The sequence below is a fragment of the Crotalus tigris genome, unplaced genomic scaffold (genome assembly GCF_016545835.1).
Source record: "Crotalus tigris isolate CLP2741 ecotype Arizona unplaced genomic scaffold, ASM1654583v1 scf7180000024338.4412243, whole genome shotgun sequence".
Lineage (NCBI taxonomy): Eukaryota > Metazoa > Chordata > Lepidosauria > Squamata > Viperidae > Crotalus > Crotalus tigris.
Genome location: NW_024100508.1, coordinates 1,318,288 through 1,333,403, shown reverse-complemented (window position 1 = coordinate 1,333,403; position 15,116 = coordinate 1,318,288). Strand labels below are relative to the sequence as shown.

The window sequence follows — 15,116 nt, the reverse complement described above, 5'->3', positions numbered from 1 at the left end:
CATCTTGAAAAGACATGACGAGAAATGGGTGTTTTACAGTGGTTTTAACACTGAAAAGAGTTGAGGAATTCTGTTTCTCAACAGTATGTCTAGCTTGCCATTTAGAAGCCTAGCTGAATCTCTGGCTATATTTTTAAAGGACATTTGTAAACACATAATAGGTGTGTTTATAAAACCCTCTAACCCAAAGCAAAGCATTTAGCTCAGTCCAGGATTCAAACCATAATTTCCTGTTACATCTTTATGCTGGCAATATTCACCAGAGATTTTTCCCATTTCCCTAACCACCAAATTACATTTCTTGCACCAGATTATTCCCTCCTGTCCTCAGTTGGAGTCATACTGTTTTCTTGAGGAAGTTTTTCTTAAGTTTTATTGCTTCCTTGATGAGCTTATTAATCACACTGGTATCCTTTCCAACTTCCCTATTTTGAAGAATAGATTATATCCAAGTTTCTGTTTTGATTTCCTGACTTGTTCAGCTTCCTTTTAAGCTATCTGTTCATTTTGAGAGAAAAAAAGTTTCCTTTTTCAAAATAAATATGTAAACATCATGAAAATCACTTAGCAGGATAGTGAACTTGCTGCTGTTATACTATAGAGCTGACAGAATTCAGACTGCTTCTCCAGTCAAGCTACTGTGCTGCTTCAACTACAACAGAAAAAAACATGCCTTTGTCCTCGCTCTCTCTGTATTTACATCAGGACCTGGATGCTATATAGTCCTTGCACCTCGGCTGATGTATCTGCTGGTTTTAATGCATCTTTGGTCTTCTGAGTAAGTACAAGCTCCTCTTGTCAAAACTGGCCTGCAGAGTTTTTGCATAACTGAGAAATGCTAAAAATACAATCTATTCATAAAGATCACTGCTATGTTCATTGCAAGACAGTTTTTTGGGGGAGAAAAAAACCCCGTGATCTGTTAGCAGCAGAAGAGAGAGAAAAATTGAAAGTGGCCACAAAATGATAACAGATGGAAGCCTGTAGTGCAAGATTATTGCCACCCACTCCCTTGGGAAGTGCAAACTGGCCTATTAGCTTGTTTTCAAGGGTGACAGAACAAACTTGAGTTAACTCATAAATGACAAAAGCTAGAAATTGATTTAAAAAAATAGCTGAGTATCCGTTTGCCGAGTTAGGAAGCATAGATATCCTGCATGTTTGATCAGACATAGTGTTATGGCAGGAATCGCCTTGCATTTATGTGTACTCGGAACTGGCCAGATTCCTTTGAAAGTTACTGTCTGAAAGGGTAAAAACCAAAACCAGAGTGCCATGTGCAACACAGGTACAGATAAATGAAAAATGGAGGTGTTTGCTGAGCCACAATGTTTGCAAAAAAACTAAGAAACTGAAGCTGGTGTAATTTTTGTCATGCTCACCTAGGCTAGTATTTCTCAACCTTAGCCATTTTAAAATGGGTGGACTTCAACTCCCAGAATTCCCAAATTGAGGTCCACATATAAAGTTGCTGAGGTTGTGAAACGCTCATCTAGACCCTACTGAAGGTATACAAACAAACCTACTGTTCCTATAGCACCACTTCGCACTCATTGAAACTGCTCCTATGTTAATGTGTCGACTTGCAGTCCGCTCCACAAATGGAGCCACTAGTGCTGGCTCTCATCCAGTATCTCTCGACTTCTAGCCAAACGCAGCCCAGCGTCTCTCCTGACAGAGTACCACCCATTCAGGAGGTCTGGCTCCCACCCATTTCCTTCTAGAACCAGACTCCCTGAGGGTGGGAGATGGGAGGGAAAAAAACTGCCACTTGGCCATACCTTTAAAATAAATTGCACTTTAATAAGAAAAAAAGCCAAATCTGGCACAACAGCTCTGAAAGTTCAGATTGCTAAAGAGCCCAACGTGACTTCAAGTGCCGCTCTTCCAGCCAAGGTTCAGAAGGCATCCCAGGAAAGGTCAGAACCCACCTCAATCCCCAGGGTGAAAAGGCCCAAAACTGGGGTAAAGGGGTGGGATGGGCTGGCTGTGTAAAATCCTCATCCGGTCACTGCAATGCTGTTGCACACAGCAGCCTGACTGGACTCTGCAGTCAGAATATGATACAGCCAGCCAACTCTGGGCAAGATATCCCTCAGTGGAATCTTTGGTTTCGTTCATCCAGAAGCAGAGGCAGGGTGGGGCTCCTGTCCCCGTGCCACTCTGTAGATATGCATCATGTGGTGTGCTGCATGCCCTTCTCAGTCCCAATGAACACAGTGATGTTGGTATAGAGAGGGTGGAGTTCCTTGGAGAGCAGCTCATACTCCAGGGTGTTCATACCATCTTGTTTCCATGTCCTCCTCGTCTTGGCCAGCAAGTTAAACCTGCAGGAGACATTGGGAAGAATTGATGCCTTAGCTTCTCCTTCTCTCTCCTCTTCCTTCCCCAAGAAGATTTGACATAAGATCTCCTGTCTTGAGCAGAAGGTTGGACTAGAAGACCCCCAAGGTCCCTTCCAGCCTATGATTCTTATATGACTTATAAGATCAACAGCATCCCGTATTTACAAATCAAGAGAAGCTTTATGCACTCTCTTATCTCAAATTTCTAATGCCTTTAACAGTTTGCAACAAAATTCATTTTAAGCAATAAATCCAGAAACAATCATCTTAGTATTCTCCCACCCACCCCCAAAGACAACTGCTTGGGATCTGAAAAAAGTTTGCAGCTGAAGTTCAGGAACAAATAATGGAAGGAATGAGGGATACAGGAACCAATGGCTAGGAAACGGGAGAATTGGTACAGGTAGTCCTTGTTAAGTGACCATAATTAGGACTGGCAACTCAGTCATTAAGTGAAACCATGACTGTGTTTATCTTCTTTCAGCTTTGCTTTTTTTTTTAGACCCAGAAAGGTTGTAAATGTGAGGATTAGCCATAAAGTTCCTATTTTCTTACCAGTATTACTATGTCATCATTGTATTATCACTGAGCTGTGGTGGCGCAGTGGTTAGAATGCAGTACTGCAAGCTAACTCTGCATTCCACAGCCAGGAATCGGTTCAAGGTGGACTCAGCCTTCCATCCTTCCAAGGTCAGTAAAATGAGGACCCAGATTGTTGGGGGCAAGAGGCTGACTATGTAAACTACTTAGATAGGGATGTAAAGCACTGCGGAGAAAGGTATATAAGTCTGAGTGCTATATTGCTGTAAGTGAAGAGTCACTAGACAAGGTAGTCACTAAACAAGGACTATCTGTACTGGCAAAGACAAAGAATTGAAGGGGAAAAGAAACTGGGCTGAAACAACAAGCTAGATCTATATATAGAGGGGATTATGCCATATTGTAAAAGAAGCAGAAAGATGGCTACACGGTTACTGCTTTTAGAACCTGACAGATGATTATTACCGATTATGGCTTCTATTACTATAGACAAAGCAGACAAGGAAGGACAAAGTTTAAAATTTACTTAGTTTTACATTTGCTGTTCTAATGGCTACAGGTTTCTAGTCCATATTATTTTGCACAAGAAACTGTATTCCGACAAGATCTGCTATGCAAGAAATATATTAACAATCAAGGGAGACTGAAAAACTTCTGTCTGTCCGTCTGACTACACTCTACTCACTTGTCCTTCCATTTTTCTGCAGATCTTTTCGTGGTGTCAGTTTATCCTTATGCAATACTTCAATCCTTGACAAGCTGACAACTTTCCATCAGAGAGCACAGACTTAAGATAAATGAGCAACTGAATATTCGGTGCTACCTGACCGAACTGCTGCATCTACACCAGAGGTCCCCAACCTTTTAGGCACCAGGGACCGGTTCTGTAGAGAGGTTTTTTTTGCAGACCAGAGAGTGCGTGGTTTTGTGTGCTGCCTGCATCCCACGGATGGGGCTTTCCTTGTTTGTGTGGACCGGTTGCTGGCATGCCACGGCCACGGTACTGGTCCACGGACGGGGGGTTGGGGACCCCTGATCTACACAACAAAATTGTTATTCATGGTGGTACCTATCGTGGGTCTATACCCAGGCCCAGAGAATTCTGCAAATGTCATGGCTATTATAACAGAAGAATTACAGAAAAAGAAGAGAAGGAATCGTACTGAATGGGTGAACTGCACTTGATCTTAGGTGGGAGCAGTTTCTGTCTACAAATTCTTTTCAAATATTTCTACTCACCTCTTGGGATTCTGTTCATTGCCCTTGTCATGTCCATGTTTGATCATGCGGTAACGGCCATACTGAATAGATGGGCGAGAGATTACCATTCCACTTAGGGCTACCCTACAGGAGAGGGATGATCAACATTAGCAGAAGCCAGCAAGTGATTGCAACAGAGTCAAAGAGTTACCCAGGGATTGCCCCACTACCACACTCCAGATGGAAACGGGCTTTTTAATCTCCTGCATAGGAAGATGGGAGAAAACAGACAAAACATTTGCTGCCTTAACTGCCTATGTAAAAGGGTCTCACATGAAAGTAGGATACCTGCTGGAATACATCTCTTATAACTTTTACTGACTTCTTAATATAGACAGTTAATTAGTAGTTTTGGGGTTTCTCCTTCCTTGGGCTAACTGCTTCCAGCCCAGATTGCAACAGTCCTGTCAGTAAGAGTCTTACCTGACGGCAATGTCATCATCTTCACCACCCCAGCCCCAGTAGTTGTTAGGAAATCCATTCATCTTCATATATTGCTCTGGACTAAGTGCTGAAACTCCTCCAAAATATGTCTTGTAGGGAAGCCTGCCAGAAGAACGTTAAAGATGTTTGTCATGCTCATCTAGACTAGTATTTCTCAACCTTAGCCATTTTAAAATGGGTGGACTTCAACTCCCAGAATTCTGGGAATTGAGGTCCACATAAGGAGAACATTTACTTACAAGAGGCAACAAGGAGGACCTTTATAAAATCTTAAAACCGGCACAGAAACCCATGGGCTGACATTCCTACCCCAACTCACAAGGGTTAGAGAGAAGTTGCACTGAGAGCTGGTTCCAACCAAACGCATAAAAGGAAAGGCCTTGCATTGTACCATTGGGACTTTCAAGGCAACCTCATCATACACTGCCAATCCTAGACAGCACCTGTTACAACTGTCTCCCGTGTTGAGATTGATCGTTGTCTGATATTCATAGTCCAAGATATCTAAAAGTCCCTCCTCCACTCATTTGATGGAAAGCATCTGCCTTTCTTCTCTGCTAGTCAGACAAACCAATAGTCAGTAAGATTTCCCCATCTAGCGAGTTTTTATCAGTTTTCCTCTATAGAGTTCAAGGCTATACTGATGGTTCCTATGCCACCAATTTCACAATCTAGAAACTGCGGCTGGTTCAAAATATGGTAGTGTAGGCAGCATCCACATGTCACACCTCTGCTCTGCAAGCTGCACTGGTCGCTGGTATTTTTCTGGGTGTGATTGAAGGGGTATGAGACTGCCTCTCCCGATTAGATTGGCCAGAAGAAGCACTTTACAGATCCAGCAGTTAAGGAATATGATCTGGCGGGACCAGGAGAGGAGCCTTCACTGTTGCTGTACCTGCCCTGTGGAACATCCTCCTTGTGGAGATCAGCGTGACCCTAACTCGGGCATGTCAAACTGCCGGCCTGCGGGTCGGATGTGTCATGTCGAAACCGCGCCCACCCCAATTGCTGGCAACGGGGAAAAAGTCGCGATACGTTGCGCAACATCACACCTGCCCTAACTCTACTGGTGGTTTTGCAAGGCCCCGAGTTCATGGCTGTGTTCCTGGATTTGGGGGCTGGCCTGCCAGAATCCATTTACATGGGAATCGATATAAAGGAAAAAGAATAAAGAAAAAGAAATAAGCTGGGAAACAGTGATTGCCAGCAAGTAAATTTTATGGTTGAGCAAGGATTTAAACCCAGGGTTTCCTGATCTTAGTCACTCAAATTGCACCCTATTTCCAAGATAGAGATTGAAAGAAATAAAAAAGAAATGAAAGAAAGCTGGGAAACAATGAATTCCAGCCACTAAGTTCTATGGCTGAGGAAGGATTTAAACCCAGGGTTTCCTGGTCTTAATCACTCATATTGCACCTTATTTCTAGATAGGAGTTGAAAGAAACTCCCTTTCTGAATACGATTTTGTTTCCAAAAAGAGTATTAGAATAGGGAAGGGGAAGCAATTACATATTTAACAAAGAAATATCACTATCCTTAAGCTTAAGCTTACTTGTAGCCAAACTTATCCATGGCAACAGCAACATGTTTAGGAAATTGATCGCACGTATAAATATTCCGATCATCCTCCGGAATGAGATCCACGTCATGGAAGAATATGCAGTCCCAATCCTCATCTTTCATAGCTTCCTTGAAGCCCACATTCAAAAGCTTGGCCCGATTAAAAGTGTAACTTTCAGTCTGAGAAAGAAATGATAACAAAATAATTTACATGGACAAGCCATTGATATTAATGGGGTTTCCTTAGAGTGGTTTAATCTTGCATCTAGTCCAACAGCCATTAGGCATTGCATCAGATCAGTCACATACCCATCGGCCATATTTCCACAAGAACCAGGCCTTTTTAGACCAACTGCACATTTACGGTATTCCACTTTACAGCCTGACTCTATTGTCTGTAGCCAAGATTATCCAGTTCATCTCTCCCTTCTTCAAGGTAACTACAGTGGTACCTGGGTGCTCAACTGCTTTGAAACTCATCAAATTTGGTACGCAACACATTTTGATGTGAACAGTTTGTGCCGGTACTCATTCTTTGGTATGGTACTCAACACACAAGCTAGAACTTGTTGTCAGTTGCCTTGTGACTCACTACATTATTCCTTATGGGAAAATTTGTTTGGTACTCATTGTGCCTCCCGGAACCAATGAACATTGAGTACCGAGGTCCCACCGTACTAGATACTGGTCACATCTTTATTTTCAGCTCCTAGTCCCAGTCCTCCTCTATTTAAAATCTGGATATATAATCTTAATTCTGATTCCTGGTTTCCCTTGGAGTCCTTGCTTAGTTCTACTTCCTTTAACAACTAAGTTATTGAAGTTCTGCACAGCAGAAAAGAAGGACTTACTTTGGGGTTTGAGGAGTAACTCCTGCAATCTTCTGCTATTACCTCTCATTGCAGCCTAATTTTACCAGCAGCTTTGTGTGAATGCTTGTTTCCAACTGTCAACTGACCCAGACGGGGAAGATGGGACATAATAGGTCTGAGGGACTGAGTGGTGTGTAGTGGGAGGAGGGACAGTCCCTGAACCAGAAGCTTGCGCCCTGGCATCAAGAGCGCGGTCTACCGCTTGTGCTATCAATAAGGCGAGATGGCCCTCCGAAGGGAGGAGAACGGGCTCGTTCGGTCGGAGACCGGCCGCAGTAGGGGTGAATGTTGCCTCTGGGATCCCGTGATGAGCCCGTGAAGCCGTGGAATGGGAAACCGGAGGAATTCCGCCACTCCCACTCTGTGCAGGGGAATGAAATGACTCCGTCGACCATATGCCCGGAGGGAGGTTGGGGGTCCTAAAGGTAGGTCCAAAGCCAACCCCTCCGCTTGGGAGGTTTCTATCCTGGCCCTCTTTTATGCCTTGGAAAACTCTTTTTCCAGAGCTTGGTGTCTCCGGCTGGCCTGCTTCTCTGACCTCTTTGAAGCCTTGGTGGTAGTTTTGTCCTTGCTTTTGGCCGCAGTCTTATCTGCGCTCACAAGGCCAGGGGAATTAGGATTCATTGGAGCTGATGAGGATGGTAAACTGCCCTTTGTGGTAGACATAGACTCCTCCATTCTCTGATACTGCAGGAACACAATAGGGGCCCCCTGAGATGCAGCGAGTGTTATGCACTGGATAAGGACAGGCGCACTAATGGGGATGCATGGATAAGAACAGGTGCACAATAGGGGACGCCTGGAACCCAGGCGATATCTGTGCACGGATAAGAAAGACGCACCACAGGGAGCGCCTGAAACCCGGCTAGGGCTGTTGTGGATAAGAACAGACGCACTATGGGGTACGCCTGGAATCCAGGTAATTTATTAATGATATACTGAGCTCAGAATCAGGATGAGTCAGTGTGAGCAAGGTAAGGCCGGAAGACACCAAACATGAGAAGACCAATAAATGTGCAGACAAAGAGAGGACCAGTAATGATATAAAGACCAGTAATGAAATAAATAGATCGCAGGGGAGTTCCAAATAAGGCCTCAACCCTGTCCTAAAAAGGGGCTTGGGAACAATGTGTATCTAGAAGTAACAATCCTGAATATAGAAGTGACTACTTGATAAAACAAGATGGCGGCCATCCTCAAAATGGCGGCCAGCTTAACTATGGAGGAACCTGAAATGCTCTTCCTAATTGCCTATTTTGAGTTCACCTGCCCCAATATAATCACTTTCGTCAGGAAAGAGGTTGGTGATGAGGAGGAAGGAGCCCCTTCCTCCAAAATTCCCTTCGTAAACTAATGGAGCCCTCCGAAATCTGGGACCACGAGGTCCAAGATGATGGCCGCTCACAAACGAATGGTCGTGCTTGCTCGGTCCAGAATGTTTCGAGGAAATAACTGCTGCGTATCACAAGTGCCTCCCTTAGGGAGAGATCCACGCCTCTAGCCAGAAAAATCGGTTAATTTTGTGAATTCGCCCTTCTCGGCCGCGTAACAGCTGTTCGGGAATACCTTTTTGGTGTGCGGCGCGCCTGCGGCCCGAGCTACCAAAAAACGAAGGAAAGAAAGTAACGGGCTTAAATAAGCGTAGAAACTGTAGCCGCAGCTTCAAGGAACACTTTAGGATTTCCGAGAGAGATCCTGGGTGTGACGACAAAAAAATCTCCCCCCACCTACTTTGAATCAAGGCACCGGGGCTGCAGCTGCAAGCTCCGGTCAAATGGAGACCAAGCTGAAATCGGCTGGTGACTAACAGCCGTTAGTCCACCTGAATTAAATAATTTTTGAAATTGGGGGGGGGGGGGTTGGAGGACTTTTAGGAAAAGTTTTGTTTGCGAGAGTGAGGAGAAGAGGAGAAGAGGAGAAAAGGAAGGAGCCCCTTCCTGTAAACTCAGTTTCTGTCCCCCCCCCCCAATCAGGAATTTGTTGTACATTTGAAATTTTATAACGTTCCTGAATGTAGATCAAATTGTTAATAAAAAGCCAAATTCTGTGCTGAATACAGCACGGCTTAGCAACTGGGGAACTGAAAATCCACCAATGGAGACTGTACCTGCCTAAGAGCCAAACTTGAACGTCTGTCCTGGGCGAGATCAAGTCAAGATTGGGATCTCTATGGTCCAGGACAGGTGTGGCAACTTTGGCTGACTTCATCTGATTGGGCAGGAATACAGTCTAAACCCACTGCTGGATTCTCCATCTCCAGTGCTGGAGAACTCAGGAAACAGTTGGATTTCTAGAAAAATCTTTATGGCTAGTAGGGTGGAAAGCCTGCCAAAGCAATTTTCCAGATCAACTTATACCTAGCACGGTGTTTCTCAATCGTGGCAGCTTTAAGATGTATGGACTTCAACTCCCAGAATTCCCCACCTAACATTTTAAAGCTGCCAAAGTTGAGAAACACTGACCTAGCAAAACTAAGGGTGAGTTACTAATCCCCTTTTCACACTTCCTCTCTGCCCAACACGAAGGAATCTTCTTTTGGTAATGGTCCACCTCCCTTCTCCATATTACCAGGTGGGAATGTTCTGGTGGACATACCATCAGAACAGCCTCCTTTCCATTGACTGAGACACAGAATCTTGGGTCGCAGGTGTAGACCACTCATTGAACTGGAGATTGGGGCTGTCAATTTTCCACAATGGGAAAAATGGGGAGGACCCAGTCTACTGCAACCCTGCCCTCCTTGCTTTCATCCCAAACACCTTTCAAGAACTATGCTGACAAAGGTAGGAGAGTTTGTTCCCAGCTTCACCACTGAATCATGCCGTACCTGATGGATGATATAGATGCCATAACTTAGCTGCTGTCGTTGCAGGAAAGGGTGCAAATAATACAGCAAGTACTTGAGGTGTTGTTCCCGATTCCGGTGGGGAATGATGACAGCTGTTTTGTGAATGGAGTCACAGTCGGGGGGACGGTAACGCCCCCCTTTGGTCACATAGGGATTCCTCCGTAAGACATCTTCAAGCGTTAATCCTAAGGGAAGCGTCACTCGAATGGGCCCTCCTGCACACGAGCAGAGATGTTATTAATCCATTTCTTTCCTGCTGCCCCATAGATCAGCGAATTAGAGCAGTGTTTTCCGAACCTGGCAACTTTAAGATGTGTGGACTTCAACTCCGAGAATTCCTACCCAACACATCAAGGAAGAAAATGGGTCAGGCTGCAGGAGTCTGAGGCTTGCTATCCTCTTTTTGAACCAGCAGATTCAATGAGTGGCCAAGCCTCAACATATAAGTCTCTGGACAATTTTTTTCTTCTAAGTAAAGCTGTCCAATATTCTATACCAGTGTTTCTCAACCTTGGCAACTTTTAAGGCGTGTGGACCATGCTGGCTGGGGAATTCTGGGAGTTGAAGTCCACACGCCTTAAAAGCTGCCAAGGTTGAGAAGTGCTGTTCTATACTGTGCCTGAAAGGGGTGGGGAAGTCTGTTTATGCAGACCTTGGTAAGAATAACTCCAGCAGGATATTGCCTGGGCAGACTTCTCTTATTGGTTGTACTACCTGCCTCTCCCTCTCCCCTTCTTCTCCAACCCCCACACCTGTCCTTTCGACAATGCAACATTTAAACTTAGCCATCCCTGAGTCTAGTCAGGAACGATGTCTTATTTTCAAGAAAGCTGGTGTTTTCCCTTTGCCACACACTTCAGCCTTGAAACAAAACTCAAGTTCTAGGTCCAATGTAAGGACCCACCCCACTTTGTATCTTAGAAGACAGAACTCTTGGAATATTTCTTCCAACAGGTATCCTTTATTAAGAGAAAATGGTTGCAGGCATTCTAGACAGGACCTGGGGCCCAAGCCCTATGGTTCAAGGTTTTAAGGGGTCCCCAGCAGCCCCACCCCACCCCATCATCTTTCCAATGACAATCCCAGGGGTTACATTTCCACCCCCTTTTTCCTCACTGCCGGCGGAAGGGAGACTTCAGAGGGGAATAGATGTAACTTGATGGCCCCTTTGTTATGGTTAGTCCTTTTGGTGGTATCCACATTCAGTCCCTTTTGAAGTTGTACCAAAGGAAGTGAGGGCCATAAAACCCCTTTGTTCACCCCCCTTCCCCCTCATTGTATGACAGAATCCAGAGAGGGCAGAAATGGGGTTTTCCATAGTCGATAACTAGAGATGAAATATAATTGGATTCTGACATCCTGTCCCCTTAAAAATAAGATAGATCCACCTGAAAGAAAACAAAATAGGTATACAAGTTAGTCAGGCTTGTTAGGATCTGTGTGAACCTTCTTTAATAGCTTCGGGGCTCTGACATGACATTTATGGACCCACTCATTTTGTGAGGCAGGGAGGTGTTTCCATGCTACTAGGTACTGAGTCGCTCCATGATATCTCCTAGAATCTAGTTTTCCTTTATTTCAAAGTGTTGTTCACCCGCCACCATGATTGGAGGTGGTGGTGGGGAGATTTTTGGCTGTAACGATGACTGATGCTCTCTTTTCAGCAAGCTGCAATGAAAAATTGGATGTATTTGCCTGAGATTTTTGGGTAATTCTAATTCTACTGTTACTGGGTTTATGATTCTTTTAATTGGAAAAGGCCCTATATATTTTGGTCCAAGTTTTTTACAAGGTTGTAGGGACTTTAGGTATTTTGTAGATAAGTACACCATTTCTCCTATAATGGTATAGGCTCAACCCTTTTTTTAATCGGCTTGTACTTTGTATGCCTGCCTAGCTTCATCTAGTGCTTTTCTAACTATTGGCCCGGTGTTTTATAATTGTTCCATCCATTCTTTCAGTGATGGGATCGCCGGTTTGTTTGGGATTAATTCTGGCATGGGGTTGAAACTTTGACCAGTGGCTATTTGAAAAGGAGTGTAACCTGTGCTGGAGTGGACTGCATTATTGTAGGCAACTTCTGCGAAAGGGAGTAAGTCCGTCCAATTTGTTTGTTGAAAATTAATAAAGCATCTTAAATATTGCTCAAGTACTGAGTAACAGCGTTCTGATTGTCCATCCCCTTGTGGATGATGGCTAGATGTCAGTCCCTGAGCGGTCCCTAAGAGGGATAAAAATTCCTTCCAAAATGCAGACGTAAATTGCACTCCCCTATCAGATATGATACATTGGGGTGCCCCATGCAATCTGTAAATGTGCTGGACGAAAAGTTTCGCTAAGGCTTTTGCGGTGGGAATCTTTTGGCAAGGGATAAAGTGCACCTGTTTGGAAAACAAGTCCGTGACCGTCCAGACAACAGTATTCCCATTTCTTTCTGGTAATTCCACTATAAAATCCATGGCTATTTCCCTCCAGGGGGCTGAGGGATTTGCCACTGTTTGTAACAGTCCGGGCGATTTCCCTTACAACTTCTTTGCAGTTGCACACTTTGCGCAGTTGGCCACGTAACATTCTATGTCCTTTTTTATGGTTGGCCACCAAAACTGCCTTTTAATTAAGTGTAATGTTTTTACAAATCCAAAATGCCCTGCTGATTTTGTGTCGTGGCAAAGCTGCATGAATGTGACTCTTTGGGTTGTTGGTATATATAACTTTTCCCCCACCCAAGGCAGCCCGTCTTTCATTGTGCACACATTTTTATTTTTCTGGAACCATTCATCTGTTTCCAAACTTTTCTGGAATTCAATTCCGGTTTGGCTGCCCAGCTGTGGTTTTAATTTAGCTTGGGCTCTGGTGGTTACTGGTGCTGCCAGTTGTGATTCTACCATCATCGGTTTAGAGTCGGTGGCTCGCGTGCTGTTATATTGGGGCATGCAAGATAGTGCATCTGCCAGGAAGTTCTCCCCCCCCCCCGGCAAATGCTTGAGCGTAAATTGGAACTGGTGAAAATGCTGGGACCAGCGGGCTTGCTTGGGATTGAGCTTCCTGGGTGTTTTCAAGGCTTCCAAATTTGGGGGGTCTGTCCACACCTGGAAAGGCATTTTGTTGCCTTCAAGGAACTGGCGCCACATGAATAATGACCAACGTATCCTGTATGCCTCTTTCTCCCATACGGGCCAGCGCTGTTCCATTTCCGTGAGTTTCTTGGATGTATATGCACAGGATTGCAATACCCCTTCATTGTTTTCTTGTAATAGTACAGCCTCCATTGCCACATCACTTCATCCGCCTGTATTACGAAGGGCTTATCCATGTCTGGGTGCCTCAGTACTGGTTCGGCAGAGAAAAGTCTCTTTAATCTCTCAAATGCCTCTTGGCACTCCATTGTCCATGTTAGTGGCTCGCTAGCTTTTACTGAGGATGCTCCCTTCGTTTTTAGTAAGTTTGTGAGGGTCAGGGCTATCTGGGCAAATGAGGGGGTGAATTGGCGGTAAAAGTTTGCGAAGCCCAGGAAACTTTGCAGTTGCTTCCTTGTCCGGGGTGGTGCCCATTCTAATACTGCTCTGACCTTCTCTGGGTCCATTTCAATGCCTGGGGGGATATGCAATAACCTTTCCTGGTGGAATTCGCATTTCGAGAGTTTGGCATATAGGTGGGCCGCTCACAGTTTCTTTAAGACCGCTCTGACTAAGTTGACATGTTCCTCTTTTGATTCGGTGAAGATAAGAATATCGTCTAAGTCAGTGGTTCTCAACCTGTGGGTCGGGACCCCATTTGGGGTCGAATGACCATTTCACAGGGGTCACCAAACCATGCTGTCCGCCATTTTTTTCCCTTTTCCCTAGCTGTCCTACTCCCTCTTATTGGTGGCCACACCCACTTGGGGGTCACCACAACATGGGGAACTGTATTATGGGGTCACGGCATTAGAAAGGTTGAGAATCACTGGTCTAAGTAAACCAGGACCCCCTTAAATAGGTGCTCCCTTAGAACGTCATTGATTAATTGCATAAATACTGCGAGGCTCCCTTGTAATCCAAATGGCAAGACTTTGAATTGGTAGCACCCCATGGGGCAATTAAAAGCGGTCTTCCATTCATCCCCTTCCTTAATTTTCACGCGATAGTAAGCTTCCCTTATGTTTAATTTAGAAAAAATTTTCCCTTTCGAGAGGTGTGACAACATGTCCTTCATGAGGGGCAGAGGGTATAGGTTGCTTTCACTGATTGTATTCAGGGCCCTATAATCCACACATAAGCGAAAAGAGCCGTCCTTTTTCTCTCTAAAGAGGACCAGGGCAGCCACTTTAGGCTTGGCTGGCTCAATGAACCCCCTTTCTAGATTTTTCTTTAGGAATCTTTCCATTTCCTCCTTCTCCTTTGGGCTCATGGAGTATAATCTGGGCTTCGGGAGTTTTGCCACAGGCTTGAATTCAATGGCACAGTCCGTGGGTCAGTGGGGGGGGAGCTCATCCACCCTCTCCTCACTGAAAACTTCAGCAAGGTCTCTGTATTCCTCTGGTATTTCTGGTAGTCCCTTTTCCTTTCCCATGGATGCTTTTTCTCTTCTTAATTCTGGTAGCCCCCCCTTGGGATTTTAAGTCCATAGGGTCCCCCATTGGGAAATTGATTTCTGCCGTCCTCCAATTCACTTAGGGGTTCCATTTTTTTTAACCATTCCATCCCCAGGATCATTGGGCATTCCACGCCTGGGGTCACCACAAACATTATGTCTTCCTCATGTTTGCCCAGGGAGAGGTGTATTGGTAAAGTGGCTAGGGTAGCTGGCAACCCCCCTGCTATGGACTCATCTAACTGGCCAAATGAGATTGGTTGTTCCAGTCTCTTTGACGGAATGCCCAGATTCCCCACTAGCGTCGGGCTAATGAGGCAGCGGGTGCAGCCAGAGTCTATTAAGGCTTTCACCTTCACGGCTTCAGGCATGGGGGGAATTAATATAGTCACTGTCTTGAGGATGGGTGCGATGCATCCACTTACCAGGGGTTCGCCCTCCGAGCTGTCGTCTGAGGCATCCACCGGCCCTGCAGTGTAGGCTGGAGTTCTTTCCCCCTGATGAGCAGAGGTGGGGGATTCCACAGCCTCCATCATTCTCATGACAGGTTCTTTTGGCTTAGCTGGAGACTTTACGGATTTTCTGGCTGGTGATCTGTCTGGGTTGTACTGGGGGGCTTTTGAGCGGCATTCTACAGCCCGATGCCCTTCTCTCCCACACTTGAAACACCCCATT

The 15,116-nt window shown here is 45.1% G+C and overlaps 1 protein-coding gene across 3 annotated transcripts in view; it reads right to left on the bottom strand.

The window, feature by feature from the left end:
* Window positions 1–1,782: 1,782 nt before the first annotated feature.
* LOC120300059 (beta-1,4-galactosyltransferase 3-like) overlaps window positions 1,783–15,116 on the bottom strand; it is a 36,823-nt gene continuing 23,489 nt past the window's right edge. For all 3 annotated transcript variants that reach the window (XM_039325570.1, XM_039325569.1, XM_039325568.1), the window contains 5 exons: window positions 9,849–10,084; window positions 6,142–6,329; window positions 4,569–4,691; window positions 4,125–4,229; window positions 1,783–2,327 (listed from right to left, as the gene is read on the bottom strand). In XM_039325570.1, coding sequence (XP_039181504.1) covers window positions 2,177–2,327; window positions 4,125–4,229; window positions 4,569–4,691; window positions 6,142–6,329; window positions 9,849–10,084 — 803 coding nt within the window. In that variant the 3' untranslated portion in view covers window positions 1,783–2,176. The remainder of the gene's footprint in view (window positions 2,328–4,124; window positions 4,230–4,568; window positions 4,692–6,141; window positions 6,330–9,848; window positions 10,085–15,116) is intronic.